Source organism: Schistocerca serialis, chromosome 7 (genome assembly GCF_023864345.2).
Source record: "Schistocerca serialis cubense isolate TAMUIC-IGC-003099 chromosome 7, iqSchSeri2.2, whole genome shotgun sequence".
Lineage (NCBI taxonomy): Eukaryota > Metazoa > Arthropoda > Insecta > Orthoptera > Acrididae > Schistocerca > Schistocerca serialis.
In genome coordinates this window covers 265,750,266-265,766,023 of record NC_064644.1, presented here as the reverse complement: position 1 = coordinate 265,766,023, position 15,758 = coordinate 265,750,266, and the positions used below count along the sequence as shown (strand labels likewise).

The 15,758-nt window shown below is 44.6% G+C and overlaps 1 protein-coding gene across 1 annotated transcript in view; it reads right to left on the bottom strand.

Moving 5' to 3' along the window:
• Nucleotides 1-15,758, bottom strand: part of LOC126412669 (endochitinase-like) — a 90,151-nt gene that overhangs the window by 48,408 nt on the left and 25,985 nt on the right. The window contains exon 2 of the mRNA XM_050082372.1: nt 3,165-3,306. Coding sequence (XP_049938329.1) covers nt 3,165-3,306 — 142 coding nt within the window. The remainder of the gene's footprint in view (nt 1-3,164; nt 3,307-15,758) is intronic.

Genomic DNA, 15,758 nt, shown 5'->3' with positions numbered 1-15,758 from the left:
GTGAAGACGCAAGAGGGGGAAATTAATATCTTGCTGCTGTTACAATTGATGCGCTCGTTAGCTCCTGTGAAATCGCACGAGGAAGTGGCGTGAGTCGGGCAAGTGTCCTATGCATTCTCCATCGACATAGGTTCGATTCCTATCACATCTCTCTCCATCAAGAGCTGCATGAAAGGATTATGTGAATCTTGTTAACTTCTGTACATGGGTATTAAGACGGGTTTCTCCAGATGCACAAATATCACACCCTCTTAACAGACCATCTTCAAGGACGCTAGAAGACCAGGAAGAACCTATGGTACCAACATGATGACTGTCCAGCCCATAGTGCACGAAGTACTACAGCGTTCCAAATCGTTGGACTGGACGCAGAGGACCTGTACGTTGGCTAGCCCGTTCCTCAGTTTTGATGCCTGTGGACATTTCTCTGTGGGGAAAGTACATAGAAAGATAGTGTCTACAAGGACACACCAACTACATCCGATGATATGTACGGTGTATTACTGTAGTCTGCGCTGAAATACTAGCACGTGTGGAGCAGTCGTTCCAAACCAGGCTGGAAGTGTGTATTGCCGCTGCCAGCGGTCATTTAGAAGACAACCTGTGATGCTCAGTTTTCTCGTTACAGGTCAGAATCCACATAACTAGTGGATGTACTTGTGTTATTCTTTAGTGTATGCTACCACAGGTATTGAAAAAGTGTCGGTGTGGAAACTTCTCAAAATACGATATCTCGTAAACGACTCGCAGTAGGATCCTGCAACAAATATTACTGACATTCTGATTTACCCCATTTTTAGTTTCTTAATTTCAATAGGCAATTTCTATTAAAAATACATTTTCTGGGTATTATTACAATCTGTTTATTGGCTAAAAACACGAGCTCCTGGCTACCAACCCATTCTGTGAAAGCCGCACATAAAGAGCACTTCTCATTTCCGCAGTATTTGCGACGCAAATTTTAGGTGATTTACCCTGTATATGTCGTGTCAATTCTTTCGGACATGTCTGAAAGAACAGACGCTACTTGTATATATAACCAAGGTGAGACGGCCAATGATCTGTTTAGTGTAGATGTACACCAGGATCGAACTCTTACAGGAATCGAGAAAATGCCGCGAGTAACGAGGATAAAGGGCAAGGGGCACTACTTTAGTAGTGTGTGGAGAACTTGAGAATTTGAGTGTGAGGGTAGGCGTGCTGGGGTAGTCCATGCAGTTGTAATGACGACTGTGTCTGTGTGGTTTAGTGGTCAGAGTATCTGTCTAGTAAGCAGGAGGCCCACGCTCGAATTTTGGGCCAGTACAGATTTTCAACGTTCCTTCTTGATTTCAATCAATGCCTACTCGCTGTCAATGTCTGTAATTGCTTTGTGTCTTAAAATACTTTACATTCTTTGTACTTAGCTTTCTAGTAATTTCTTAAGCATTAGTTGTCGCTCTCTGCTGCAACAAATTATGTACAAAACAGGCGTTCTATATTCAAACAAGAGGCAAAACCAAAGACTGTCACTAATTTTCTCTTTCACGCGCCATCGAGGCGATCTCTGTGTGTCTCCACAAGAATAGCCTTTAGGTCCCAAGGAACGACTGCTGCGTCTCCATCCTACAGACTAAGGACACTATCAGGCAATTGTTTGTGGGGTGGTGCAAGGGTGGATCTGCTAGCGGAAAACGTGCAAAACTGGCATTATTTGAATTCCAGAATTTTCGCAATGTTAGGGCCTATATGTGATGGGAAATCCTGGCCCGCCATCTTAATCGGTCACCCGTCAGTGTGCATATTGAAATAATTATTGTTTAGGAGCTGCTCGCTCTGCACAGCTGTTTCGGTAATAAAGTAACATAATACCGCTCTCTAAATTCTTTACCAATCGTGAAAAACGCGCACTGTCGCTAATTGTTTACATAAAGTGGCGGACGCTGCAGCTGTTTAAATTGGTCTGCCAATGCTCCAATTGTTTAATGAAAACTCTGCAGTTGTTTCACTGATGGCCTATCCTTATAGTGGTCTTGGGGGCTGCTCCCACCACTACCCTCAAGACACTATCACCACATGAAATTCGTGGAAAACAGATGATATTTAAGAAATTTTAAAGATGACAGACCTCGAATCCAGAAAGTTTTGGGTTCTGAGACAAATGCGCTATATCCATCTTGGATTTTGGTGGAAGCGTGACGTCATAGTGGGGGAGAGATGGGAGTGTAAGGAGGGCGTGATCCTAAAAACCCTCTTACATTGATGTAGCTAGACCCAAACCTGTCTTGGTGCCTACCTTCGACGACCACTAACACTGTAGCCTGATCAAGCCATCTTGTTAATAGTTACTTTAATCAGGCTGTTGAAGACATGTATAGCTATCTGTCTCACTTCTTTCTGTATTTTGTTAAGCCCTCGAAGTCTTTGTAGAGGTTATTTTCGTCCTATTATAATATTTGTGCTATGCATTGCTTTTTGAAAAAAAAGACGTATTAGGAAGGTCGTATTCTCTTTAGCCGATTTTATGTCGTCTCGTTGTCTCTGGGAAGCAAGGAGAGGATGTTGGTTGGTGGCCGCTATCCTCGCTCTATAACACAAACTGCACACAATTAATAAATGGGTTCTTTATTAATAAAAAACAGCTTAACTTTAGTTTCCATGTGCTGTGGCAGAAGCTCTTCTATGTATAGTGCACGTAACCTCAATTCTGTTAAAGTAGAAGTCCGCTATATCGACTATAAGGTTGCGATGTGCTGCCTGCCTCTGTGCTAGAGGCTAAGTCTGTGGCTCTGTCTCAGTGATATGCTGGAACTCCATGGCGTACAGACTCGAACTAACTGGCGTAACGGGCTCGAACTAGCTGGCTAAACTCGAACTAAATGCTTGACTAACTAGAACGAACTGGCCCTCCGGTCCGCAGTGGCTATCTGGCGGCTGAGAGAGCGTTGGCGGCGTGTTTCCAGCGGGTCTTGTCATTAGCCTCTATCGATTGTCTCGTAACCCCAATACCGCATGGTGTGCTGGCGCCAGCGTATGCCAGCACAAGGAACAACAAAGGACAGTAATGAATGTATATGCTGTGAATCAAGTTATAAGGTTTGATTACCATAAGAGGTAGTTTTTTATTTTTAATTTATTTTGCTTGTTCTTGAGAAGCTCGCTGATCAGTTTGTTGGGCGGTTTACCTGAGAGCACAGCAGCATTTTCGCTGCTAGAAGATTCCTCGTCGACAGAGTTGGTTGGTGACCCAGTGGAGGAGTCTAGCGGCGTCGTGTCTTCGTCACTGGCGGCAGCCAGTGCTAGGGCCACCACCAAAAGGAGGCCGACCTGTAAACAATCGCCGCTTTTATGTGCTGCTAAACACAGGCGCCGCGATATAGTATAGTGTGTCGTCTTCGGCTGCAATCATAGCTGCCACCATCAAACTAAATACGCTGAAAGCACGGGCAGTATTCAAACTGACGCTTTGTATGTCACCAGCAATTCCTAAAGCAATCGCTCTCCAACACATGCTTCTATTTGTAACTGCATCCTAGAACAGTGTTATCTACCTAGGCCAAAAACTACTCTGCGGAAATCAGTTTGAGTTTCGAAAACATTAATGTGCAATTCAAATCACACTCTTCCATATGATTTACCCAATACAATGGACTGGCGAAGCCACGTTGATTCGATGTTTCTAGACTTTCGGTGAATGTTTGACTGAGTACCACATCGACTTCTTCCATAAAAAATATGTACCTGTTGGGCATACAACCAAGTTCTCAAAAGACTCGATAATTTTCTGACAGTCACAACAAATAAAATTATCATCTTAAGATGCTGAAGTAATAGTGTGCTGCAGGGGAGTGTAATAAGACAATAGCTGATGTACTACATATTACTGACTTCATTGATGATGCACTTACCTAATTCCACTGAATTAAAACTGCAGTAACATCCAGTTACGTTCAAACAATTTGTGGGAATGCAGCCAGGTGACATCTTCGACAACCACCGATACTTCGACAGGAGAACACTCCCGTCAGGGACCAAATCAGGAAAATATGGTGGGTGTGGCAGTAACTGGAACCCCATTGCAGCTATGGCACAATGGCGCCAACTTTCCAAAATAGGTCCGTATCAACAGCGGAGCTGCCGTGTTCTTCAAAGCCATTGTCTCAACAAACAAAACGATAACAATCCAGATTACATGAAAACAATTTCACTCAAATCTTAAACCACACCTCTGTTATGTTTAAAAAATAACCATTGGGGTGGTAGGGGAAGGTGGGGGAATTACACGCATGTGGGTAATCCCACGCATGCTGATTTACGCAGTTTGAATGGCGCAAGCTGTTCCCAGTTGGTGCTACACCCTGCCGGCAGGAGTAACAACTACTACGCGGCTTATGCAAGTCATTTTCCAGTGGCATTGTTGGAGCAGTGAAGTATTGTTTATTTTCGGCATGTCTCATGTAGTTTTGGTCAGCTGCATTTTGCGAGGTAAGTACTACTATATGTTGCTTTAATGTAATTCTTGCGTATCAACTACTAACCCTAGATAAAACCTTTAATTTAATTGTAGATTTGTCCCGCTATTTGAATTAGGTGCCGAGTTATGCTTAGGTTAGTCATCGAACTTACAGTGGGGTAAAGCCACACAGCTGTTGAAGTGCGTGGTATTCCCCCTTGCAGGTTATATTTTCAAAACTAACAAGTTCTTTTTAAAATTTCAGATGGGTAGATATTATAAAAGAAAAACCCAGAAAGCAAAATGGACGCAAGAGGAACTTTGTAAGGCTCTTGATGCCATCAAATCTGGAAGAAAAATAAGAAGTATCAAGAGCTTTCGGGATTGATGAAGCTACTCTGCGACCGGGAATGAACGTTAAAAATACCGAGGGTCCAAAACTTGGACGAAACCCAACATTTTCGACAGAACAGGAAAATGAGATAAGGGATCATGTTATTACAATGGCATTACATGCATCCAGCTGCGAAAGATTGCATTTGAGTGTGCAGAGGCTAACAGCACTGCAAACAATTTTGATTAGTCATCTAGATTAGCTGGAAAGGATTGGCTAGCTCTATTTTTAAAAAGAAACCGATGTATTAGCATGAGAAAACCTGAAGTAACTAGCATTAAGAGAATACAGGCATTTAATGAAGAAGAGGTTAATGCATATTTTAAAAACTTAGAACATGTCTTTGATAAATATAAATCTAAAGAGGGGTGAGTGTTCAACGTCGATGAAACGGGCATAAATACTGTACAAAAGCCCGAGAGAATTTTGGCTCCTAAAGGTGTTAAACAAATAGGTGGAGCCACGTCTTGGGAAAGGGATAAAAACGTGGCGATTTCAGAAGATGTCTGTTTAGTTTGTAGAGAGTTTGGGAAGGATGGAGAACTATGGTACCGATGTATTTATTGTAGCAGATGGAGTCATGAAGAATGTAGTGGCTGTAACACTCCAAAAGGTTCCAAGTGCGATCTTTGCTGTACGGTATGAGAAAATGAACTCTTTTCACTTAAAAAAAAAAAAAAAAAGTAAAAAACGAAAATTATAAGAGATGTTTGTAGAATTACATTATTTCGTTCTTAAACATACTGTTTACTATTTGTAGTAACTAATAAATAAAAATAGCAAGTATTGTACATTTTTATGGTTTGTTTTTTTCACGTGTTATTACCCAGTACTTTTGCGTGTCATTACCCTCATGGGTGGGTAATACCACGCATTTGCACTTTTTTTAATTTTACTGTTCAAAATTAAGGTACTGTTTATAACTATTTACAGACGATAGGAATATGTGGAGAAATGTCCATTGTATGGTATGTACTTGTTTTCGTAGGTTTTAATGACGTAACGAATGGTTCACATCGCTTTTTCCTTAGGTGCGCGTATTTCCCCCACTCTCCCCTATGTAACAACCGGCTGCATTTTACGTCCGATTATTCTTTATTGTAGCTCAATATTGGCAAGCAGATACTTTAAAACAATTGTTGACAAATGGAGTGGGTATTTGTAGCGTTTCACTTGTAAGGAAACATAAAAGCATGCTGAAAAGAAGGTATTCCGTTCACGGTATGCCTTTGCCCTGGCCAAAGAAAGGCAAGTAGTGGGGAGAGTGTTGCTTGGTTACCTTTGCATAAACAGATTTGAAACAAAAAGATACGTTTTAGTGGTCAGTTATTTCAACTTACATCTCAGTGTTTTAATAGTTTGTTACTTTTTGATAAGAGCAGGTGAGAAATATTTATTTTTTCGTTTTTACCAACTAAAAATTTTGTGGGTGCGGCGCAAACACAAGATTATGTACGTGGGAGCACCCACGTAGTCAGCACACATTCCGTGGTATTCATGATTTTCCGACTCGTATGAAGCTGATCATTGTCCTGTTGCAAGAACACATTTATGTGACAGTTCGCAAGCTCCACAAACTTTCACCAATCGCCTGTGATTGGCAAGCAGATACTTTAAAACAATTGTTGACAAATGGAGTGGGTATTTGTAGCGTTTCACTTGTAAGGAAACATAAAAGCATGCTGAAAAGAAGGTATTCCGTTCACGGTATGCCTTTGCCCTGGCCAAAGAAAGGCAAGTAGTGGGGAGAGTGTTGCTTGGTTACCTTTGCATAAACAGATTTGAAACAAAAAGATACGTTTTAGTGGTCAGTTATTTCAACTTACATCTCAGTGTTTTAATAGTTTGTTACTTTTTGATAAGAGCAGGTGAGAAATATTTATTTTTTCGTTTTTACCAACTAAAAATTTTGTGGGTGCGGCGCAAACACAAGATTATGTACGTGGGAGCACCCACGTAGTCAGCACACATTCCGTGGTATTCATGATTTTCCGACTCGTATGAAGCTGATCATTGTCCTGTTGCAAGAACACATTTATGTGACAGTTCGCAAGCTCCACAAACTTTCACCAATCGCCTGTGATTGGCAAGCAGATACTTTAAAACAATTGTTGACAAATGGAGTGGGTATTTGTAGCGTTTCACTTGTAAGGAAACATAAAAGCATGCTGAAATGAAGGTATTCCGATCACGGTATGCCTTTGCCCTGGCCAAAGAAAGGCAAGTAGTGGGGAGAGTGTTGCTTGGTTACCTTTGCATAAACAGATTTGAAACAAAAAGATACGTTTTAGTGGTCAGTTATTTCAACTTACATCTCAGTGTTTTAATAGTTTGTTACTTTTTGATAAGAGCAGGTGAGAAATATTTATTTTTTCGTTTTTACCAACTAAAAATTTTGTGGGTGCGGCGCAAACACAAGATTATGTACGTGGGAGCACCCACGTAATCAGCACACATTCCGTGGTATTCATGATTTTCCGACTCGTATGAAGCTGATCATTGTCCTGTTGCAAGAACACATTTATGTGACAGTTCGCAAGCTCCACAAACTTTCACCAATCGCCTGTGAATATCAGCAGCGTTTCACCCTCCTTACATTGAAAGCACGTCTTCGATGATCACACTTATCCAGTGCCAGGAAGTGGACAAATGTGCTGTACTTCTAGTGATTGTCCTGTCAGCTAAGGTTAGACCGAAGTACTACATACTTACAACTGTAATGACGAGTTAAATGGCGAACCGAGAATGATGACAAAAAATAAACTGTAAGTCGATATGAAATGCCCCACATATCTTGAGCAAATGATGCATGAGTTCAGCATATACACTCCTGGAAATTGAAATAAGAACACCGTGAATTCATTGTCCCAGGAAGGGGAAACTTTATTGACACATTCCTGGGGTCAGATACATCACATGATCACACTGACAGAACCACAGGCACATAGACACAGGCAACAGAGCATGCACAATGTCGGCACTAGTACAGTGTATATCCACCTTTCGCAGCAATGCAGGCTGCTATTCTCCCATGGAGACGATCGTAGAGATGCTGGATGTAGTCCTGTGGAACGGCTTGCCATGCCATTTCCACCTGGCGCCTCAGTTGGACCAGCGTTCGTGCTGGACGTGCAGACCGCGTGAGACGACGCTTCATCCAGTCCCAAACATGCTCAATGGGGGACAGATCCGGAGATCTTGCTGGCCAGGGTAGTTGACTTACACCTTCTAGAGCACGTTGGGTGGCACGGGATACATGCGGACGTGCATTGTCCTGTTGGAACAGCAAGTTCCCTTGCCGGTCTAGGAATGGTAGAACGATGGGTTCGATGACGGTTTGGATGTACCGTGCACTATTCAGTGTCCCCTCGACGATCACCAGTGGTGTACGGCCAGTGTAGGAGATCGCTCCCCACACCATCATGCCGGGTGTTGGCCCTGTGTGCCTCGGTCGTATGCAGTCCTGATTGTGGCGCTCACCTGCACGGCGCCAAACACGCATACGACCATCATTGGCACCAAGGCAGAAGCGACTCTCATCGCTGAAGACGACACGTCTCCATTCGTCCCTCCATTAACGCCTGTCGCGACACCACTGGAGGCGGGCTGCACGATGTTGGGGCTTGAGCGGAAGACAGCCTAACGGTGTGCGGGACTGTAGCCCAGCTTCATGGAGACGGTTGCGAATGGTCCTCGCCGATACCCCAGGAGCAACAGTGTCCCTAATTTGCTGGGAAGTGGCGGTGCGGTCCCCTACGGCACTGCGTAGGATCCTACGGTCTTGGCGTGCATCCGTGCGTTGCTGCGGTCCGGTCCCAGGTCGACGGGCACGTGCACCTTCCGCCGACCACTGGCGACAACATCGATGTACTGTGGAGACCTCACGCCCCACGTGTTGAGCAATTCGGCGGTACGTCCACCCGGCCTCCCGCATGCCCACTATACGCCCTCGCTCAAAGTCCGTCAACTGCACATACGGTTCACGTCCACACTGTCGCGGCATGCTACCAGTGTTAAAGACTGCGATGGAGCTCCGTATGCCACGGCAAACTGGCTGACACTGACGGTGGCGGTGCACAAATGCTGCGCAGCTAGCGCCATTCGACGGCCAACACCGCGGTTCCTGGTGTGTCCGCAGTGCCGTGCGTGTGATCATTGCTTGTACAGCCCTCTCGCAGTGTCCGGAGCAAGTATGGTGGGTCTGACACACCGGTGTCAATGTGTTCTTTTTTCCATTTCCAGGAGTGTATATCAATTGCTTAGAAGACACGACTGAGAAATAGCACTTAGAAACTTTACAGGAAATAGATTGGCGTTGCAGTCTGAATGAGTATATGTTTTACAAATAGAAAAAAACTTGGACTATATTTTCAAAGTTGTTCTTTGAAATTCCAACTTTCTCATTAAAAATGGAAAGTACATGCTGAAGCATCAACAATATAAGGAAAAAGATAGATTGCTACTCATTGTAAAGATGGCACATCGAGCTGCACAAAGGCACAACGAAAAGACTGATACACACTTAGCTTCCGGCCAAAGCCGCCTTCAGAAAAGAACACACACGTAATTTATTCACACAACCGAGCACACCTTATGCACAAATGAACACCATCTCCAGCAGCTCGGACCAGACTGCAGCTGTCATGTTGAACAAAGCAGCAACCTGGAGGGGGCAGGGAAGGGGAAAGGGAAGGGATGGCGGGGAAGGGGAAGGGACAGCAGAGTACAGGTGGGAGGCGAGAAGAGCGCTGTGGGGTGGGAGTGTGCAGCTCTGAAGAAGGATTTGGCTGAAAGCTAAATGTGTAACAGTCTTTTTGTTGTGCCTGTCTGCAACTCAACGTGTCATCTTTACCATGAGTAGCATTTTGCCTGTAAATCTGTTCACCTGTTGCTACATGTATCTGTTTTGGAGTTACTGACGAAGACACCCACAGATGGTGTCAAAACCAGGTTAAAGTAAAAACTTGTTGCAACCAGTTGGATGCATTATACAAATCATATTCTTGTACAGTTGCTGGCTCACAGCCATATTTAAAATTGTAATCTCTTTCCTTATATTGCTGTACCAGGTGATCGATTACTTAAACTATTATAGACTTTCACTGGTCCAGCGAAGGTATGTCTGCTAGGATATACCTTGGAGGCAGTAAGTATGAACCAGTCACAGAGTGATGTAGGTTGGGTAGCTTGTTTGTGGGCCTCGTTGAACAAAGGACATAGTGATTCTGCTCTGCTTCCATTCGGCTTTCGGTACGCTACTCTGGTTCTGATGCTGTTATTGCCCATTGCTTCCACGGTTTCTTGTGGGCGACTGGTGTGATAACTACCTTTTAGCCTCCTTTGTGAAGGCCCTTGTCAAGCAAAGAACTACATGAAATATGGTGAGGTTGTGACATGCATTTTGCTACTTATGTTAGTATAATATTTGTCTGTAGTTTTTTTCTGGGTTTTAAGTGTGTGTTTACTTGTATTCAGATTTAACTTCCGTCACTTAGAGAGCTAGATAACCGTCGATGCACATGATGCAGGATCGACTTTTCACTCGCGCATCTGTAGAGTTGCTATATTGACTACATCACATTCCCGTTAATTTAGATGTGTTTAGAATTTTTGTTGTATCTAGAATTTTTCGATGTTCAGTTCTTTTACACAGGGTGTATCTGAAACGAATGAAGAACATTAGAGGGCTGGTAGAGTGGATCACAACAAGCATATTTCACCTAGCAACCTATGTCCGCATCCCTTAGAGTACGGCGCTAGGCGACATTGACAGCGTAGCGCATCGCCAAGACAGTAGGCACACAACATGCCATCCAAGCCGTCACGGTAGCAGGACTGCAGGCCAACGATTTCAATGTATTTGTGACTCAAGGTAAAAGAGACGTTGGGCTGAAGTTTTATGACCCTCATTTGTAAACGCTGTAGTCGACATAGTTGCGGATATTCCAGTCGGGACAACACTACAGGTTTTCGGCCTCTTACTGGGACGTGAACGCGTTGCTTTTGGCCGCGCAAGTGCCTGTTTGATAGGGGTTGCATAGAGGGCAGCACCTGTATACACTGAGGAGGCTGGTTCGCCATGCGTCAATTTGTCATCAAACTGGAGCACTCTCGTGTTTGTTACTGTGTGAAGCGGACAGGAAATGGAGCGCTCTTCATGGGAGTAAAGGGCAGACATGCACTGTGCTTACGGGGTGGAGAATGGAAATACTCACGGTGCACAACGTTTGTACGTACGGCGGTTTCCGAATCGTCGAGTGCCAGATCCACACACATTTGCCGCCATGCACAGGTCCTTAGGAGAGACAGGTTCCACAATTTGACGTATGTACCGTGAAGATGATTTTCACCATTAACGCCTTCAGAAGGTTCACGCCCTTAACCCAGAAAATTTTACACGTCAAATTGAGTTGCCACTGGTTTTTGCAAAGGTGTCCACCTCCATAACGTAGTGGTAGCGTTTCCGCCTACCACGCAGGGGACCCGGGTTCGATTCCCGGCAGGGGACTGGGTGTTGTGTGCCCATCATCATCATTGACTCGGAAGTCGCCGAAGTGGCGTCAACTAAAAAGGGACTTGCAATACGGCGGCCGAACTCCACCGAATGGGGCCTCCCGGCCAACAATTCCATACACTCATTTCATTTCATTTCCAAAAGTGTGTCATTCAACCAGACTTTTTTACGAATGAGGCATCCTCTACACGAGACGGTGTGCTTAACAGCCACAACCAACACGTGTGGGCACGGGAAAACCCGCACTCCGCCTTTGTCCGTGGTCAGCAAGATCGCTTCACCGTCATCATTTGGGTCTTCTTGGTGGGCGACAATCTGGTTGGTCCATACATGTTCTCCCTGTGACTAAACGCAAACGGATACTTAATCTTTTTACGAGACATTCTGCCAGAGTCGTTGGAACACGTTCCACTCAACGTGCCACAGCGAATGTGGCCCAAAAGCGATGGTGCACCTGCGCACTTCGCACACGCACTGCGAGTACATTTTGATGAAACCTTTGGTGAGAACTGGTTAGGGTGTGTTGGGCCGGTTACATGGCCTGCACGTTCCCCCAGCTTGACGCCCACTGATATATTTTTTTTTTCCTTCTGGGGCTATCTGAAATCTGTCGTCTATGAAACACCTGTTGAGACTGGTGAAGAGCTGATAGCGCGTATTGTGGCAGTCTCTGGTGCAATTTCCATTTTGCCAGGAGTGTTTCAAAGGGTCCGACCGTCATTACAGGATCGCTGTACGTTTGCATTAGAGCAGAAGAGCTTAACTTCGAGCATTTTTTGTAACTGTTTTCAAATAAAGGTTATAAAGCTTCACCCTGACTTCTCATTTACTTTGATGCCGCCAATACATTGAAAACGTAGCCCTACAGACCTGTCACCATGACTGTTCAAATGGTATGTTGCGTGCGCACCCTCTGCCTACCCTCTTGGCGGCGAGCGACACTGTTTTACAGTATGTAGATACATCCTTTAGGAACAATATTTTCATTTCTCCACATAATTTCCATCCCTCTCAACTGCCTTACGCCATCTTGGAACCAGCGCCTGTATACCCGCACAGTAAAATTCTGGACCAACCGGTTGGAGCCACTGTTTGGCAGCGTGCACCAGGGAGTCATCATCTTCAAATCTTGTTCCACGAAGAGAGTCTTTCAGTTTCCCAAAGAGATGATAGTCACATGGATCCAGGTCAGGACTGTAAGGCGGGTGTTTCAGTGTTGTCCATCCGAGTCTTGTGATCACTTCGACGGTTCTTTGACTGAAATGTGGCCGTGCATTGTCGTGCAACAGCAAAACATCCTGCTTTTGCCGATGTGATCGAACACGACTCAGTCGAGCTTGAATTTTCTTCAGTGTCGTCGCATATGCATCAGAATTTATGGTGGTTCCACTTGGCATGATGTCCACAAGAAAGAGTCCTTCGGAATCGAAAAACACCGCAGCCATAACTTTCCAGCAGAAGGCGTGGTTTTGAATTTTTTTCTTGTGTACATTTGTATGATGCCACTCCATTGATTGCCTCTTCGTCTCTGGTGAAAAATGATGGAGCTATGTTCCATCACCTGTCACAGTTCTTCCAAGAAATTCAATCCACCATTCTCTTACTGTTCCAAAAGTTCGCTGCATACCGTTTTTCTTGTTTCATTGTGAGCCACTGTCAGCATCCTGGAAACCCACCCGGCACAAACCTTTTTTAACGCCAACACTTTCAGTATTCTGCAAACGCTTCCTTCCCCTATCCCAGTTCGTTCACTGTGATGCGTCTGTCAGCAGTCACCAATTCGTTAACTCTCTTCACATGGTCGGGAGTGTGTGTAGTACGAGGCCTGCCGCTGCGAGGACAATCCTCAATATTGCCGTGCCCGCTTTCAACATGTAATCTGCTTGCCCACCGACTAACTGTACTGCGATCGACAGCAGCATCTTCACACACCTTTTTCAGCCTCTTGTGGATGTTTCGCCGGCCGGAGTGGCCGAGCGGTTACAGGCGCTACAGTCTGGAACCGCACGACCGCTAAGGTCGCAGGTTCGAATCCTGCTTCGGGCGTGGATGTATGTGATGTCCTTAGGTTAGTTAGGTTTAAGTATTTCTAAGTTCTAGGGGACTTATGACCACAGCAGTTGAGTCCCATAGTGCTCAGAGCCATTTGATTTTGTGGATGTTTCCCACTGTCTCGTTTTCACAGAACAGGATTTCTATGACAGCACGTTGCTTCTGACGAACGTCAAGTGTAGCAGCCATTTGGAAGACATGCTGTGACGGCGCCACTCATGGGAACTGGTTGAACTAAGTTTGAACACAAGCGGGAAGGATGTATCTACACACTGTAAAGCTTTCACACATGCAGAATGAAAACTGTATTTTTACAAAAATAGTGTGCATTTCTTCTGGAGTGACCCTCGTACAAAGCCTAACGCCGTGCGCTTAGGGACGCGGAAATGGTCTGCTATGTGAAATATGCTTGTTATGATCCACTCTCCCAGCCTTCTCATTTTCTACATTTCTTTGAGATACACCCTGTATACGGTGGTCTTGAATGCCATATGGTCCACTACAGGACAAGTGTTAACTTTCACGATGCAAATTGAGTCACAGTAATTAGAAACTTAACTGAAGCCTGTACCATTTATTTTCAGTCCTCCGTCACTTACGAAATTCATGTCCAAAATGCGGCCGCATATCTGCCATTTTCCAATATGCACTAAATTCAAGAATGATCTTGACTCTGAATTTTGTCTTCAGCAGGAAAGTCGGTCAATGTGAAGCAAAACTGCAGCCAGCAGAAGCTTTTCAGGAAACTGCTATTAGCAGCTTTACAGCTTAGATGGTAAGTGGTGCTTTGGAGACTCCGAGACAGCTTGCTGCTTATCAAATGTTTGACCTGACTATTACACATATTTACCCCACATTTCAGGATAGACAGATATAAGGCTCGCATGCTCATCACATTTGATCTGCCTCATGGCATCACACTATGAAGTTTCTAGAAGTAACTATGACCTTAAAATTCACTCGATTGTTCATTTATGCCCCTCTTTCCTTTTCTTTGCCCAATGTAAGCATTCTCCACTCTTGAAAAGTGTTAATGAAATGTCATCAGACTGCGTTATAAATTGTCTCTGGGGCCAAAATTTTGTGTAGGAAGGGGCAAATGCTCAAGGAAATTTTTCTGAAGACGTTCTTCCACATACTAAGATCATTACAAATATATATTAAGAGGCTTATAGCAGTTTATAATCATGAAGAGATCTACCTAACGAAACACAATCTGGTTAGATTCGACAGTCGTTCAGTAACACGCAGCCATAAACAGTTAGAGTAGCCTATTTCTAAGTTACGTTGTCATTCCTGGACAGATGAACTTCGCACAAACACTTTACGGATTTCGTAAGAATGTTGTTCTTTTTAAGTAAAAAAAAAAAAAAAAAAGAATCAAACGTGTGTGAAATCTTATGGGACTTAACTGCTAAGGTCATCAGTCCCTAAGGTTACACACTACTTAACCTAAATTATCCTAAGGACAAACACACACATCCATGCCCGAGGGAGGACTCGAACCTCCGCCAGGACCAGCCGCACAGTCCATGACTGCAGCGCCTCAGACCGCTCGGCTAATCCCGCCCGGCCCAAATTTACAAACCACGGAGGAAGCTCCTACGTTGGCCCCATAGTTTGTTTCAGTACAACCCGAAAAATCCCTTGGTTCCGGCAACCATTTCGTAACAATACAGCAATGGCGTCGCTGAAGCTCATCAGAACAGTGATAGCGTATACTGTTCGATTGCTCCCTCAGGGGGCTCAACATTCGTTTGCTGGGTACGGGCTTGGCGAACCCGGGGTCCCGCGAGGACGGTACATACCTCTATAAAAAAAACCTTCAATCTTAAGGTGTGCTGAGCGCCGATAAGATGCATGGCTGTTGAGGTGGAACAGACGCTAGCGGGCAACCTCTGGGGAACCTGCCGCACCTCAGTTGTACAAGGCTTATCCAGGCATGCGGGGCTCTGTCTGGATGGACATAAGTTTCCCTAGCTGCTCGTGGGACGACCATGGATACCAAAAATTCTTCCTCTTTTCCTCCTAATTTTTCGCTGGCCAGTGGGATGGGTGAACCGCTGGTAGGCACTACCGCCCAATCCAACAAGAGGGCTAGGTTAGCCAGTCCTCCTGACTTAGGTGTCAGCAAACGTACAGCAGTTCAGAGTAACAGAGCACATACTGACAACCAGAATGTGTTTTTAATAATAAAAAGGAAAGAGGGTTCCTTTGAAAAGGTTTCGCCATTCCATATCCAAAAGGGTCTAGAAGGAATAGCTGGAACTTTAAAATCAGTGAAGCATTTACGGAATGGGACACTGCTTGTTGAAACATCAACTTCTCAGCAAGCAGTTAACCTTCAAACAGCTAAAAGCTTGGGG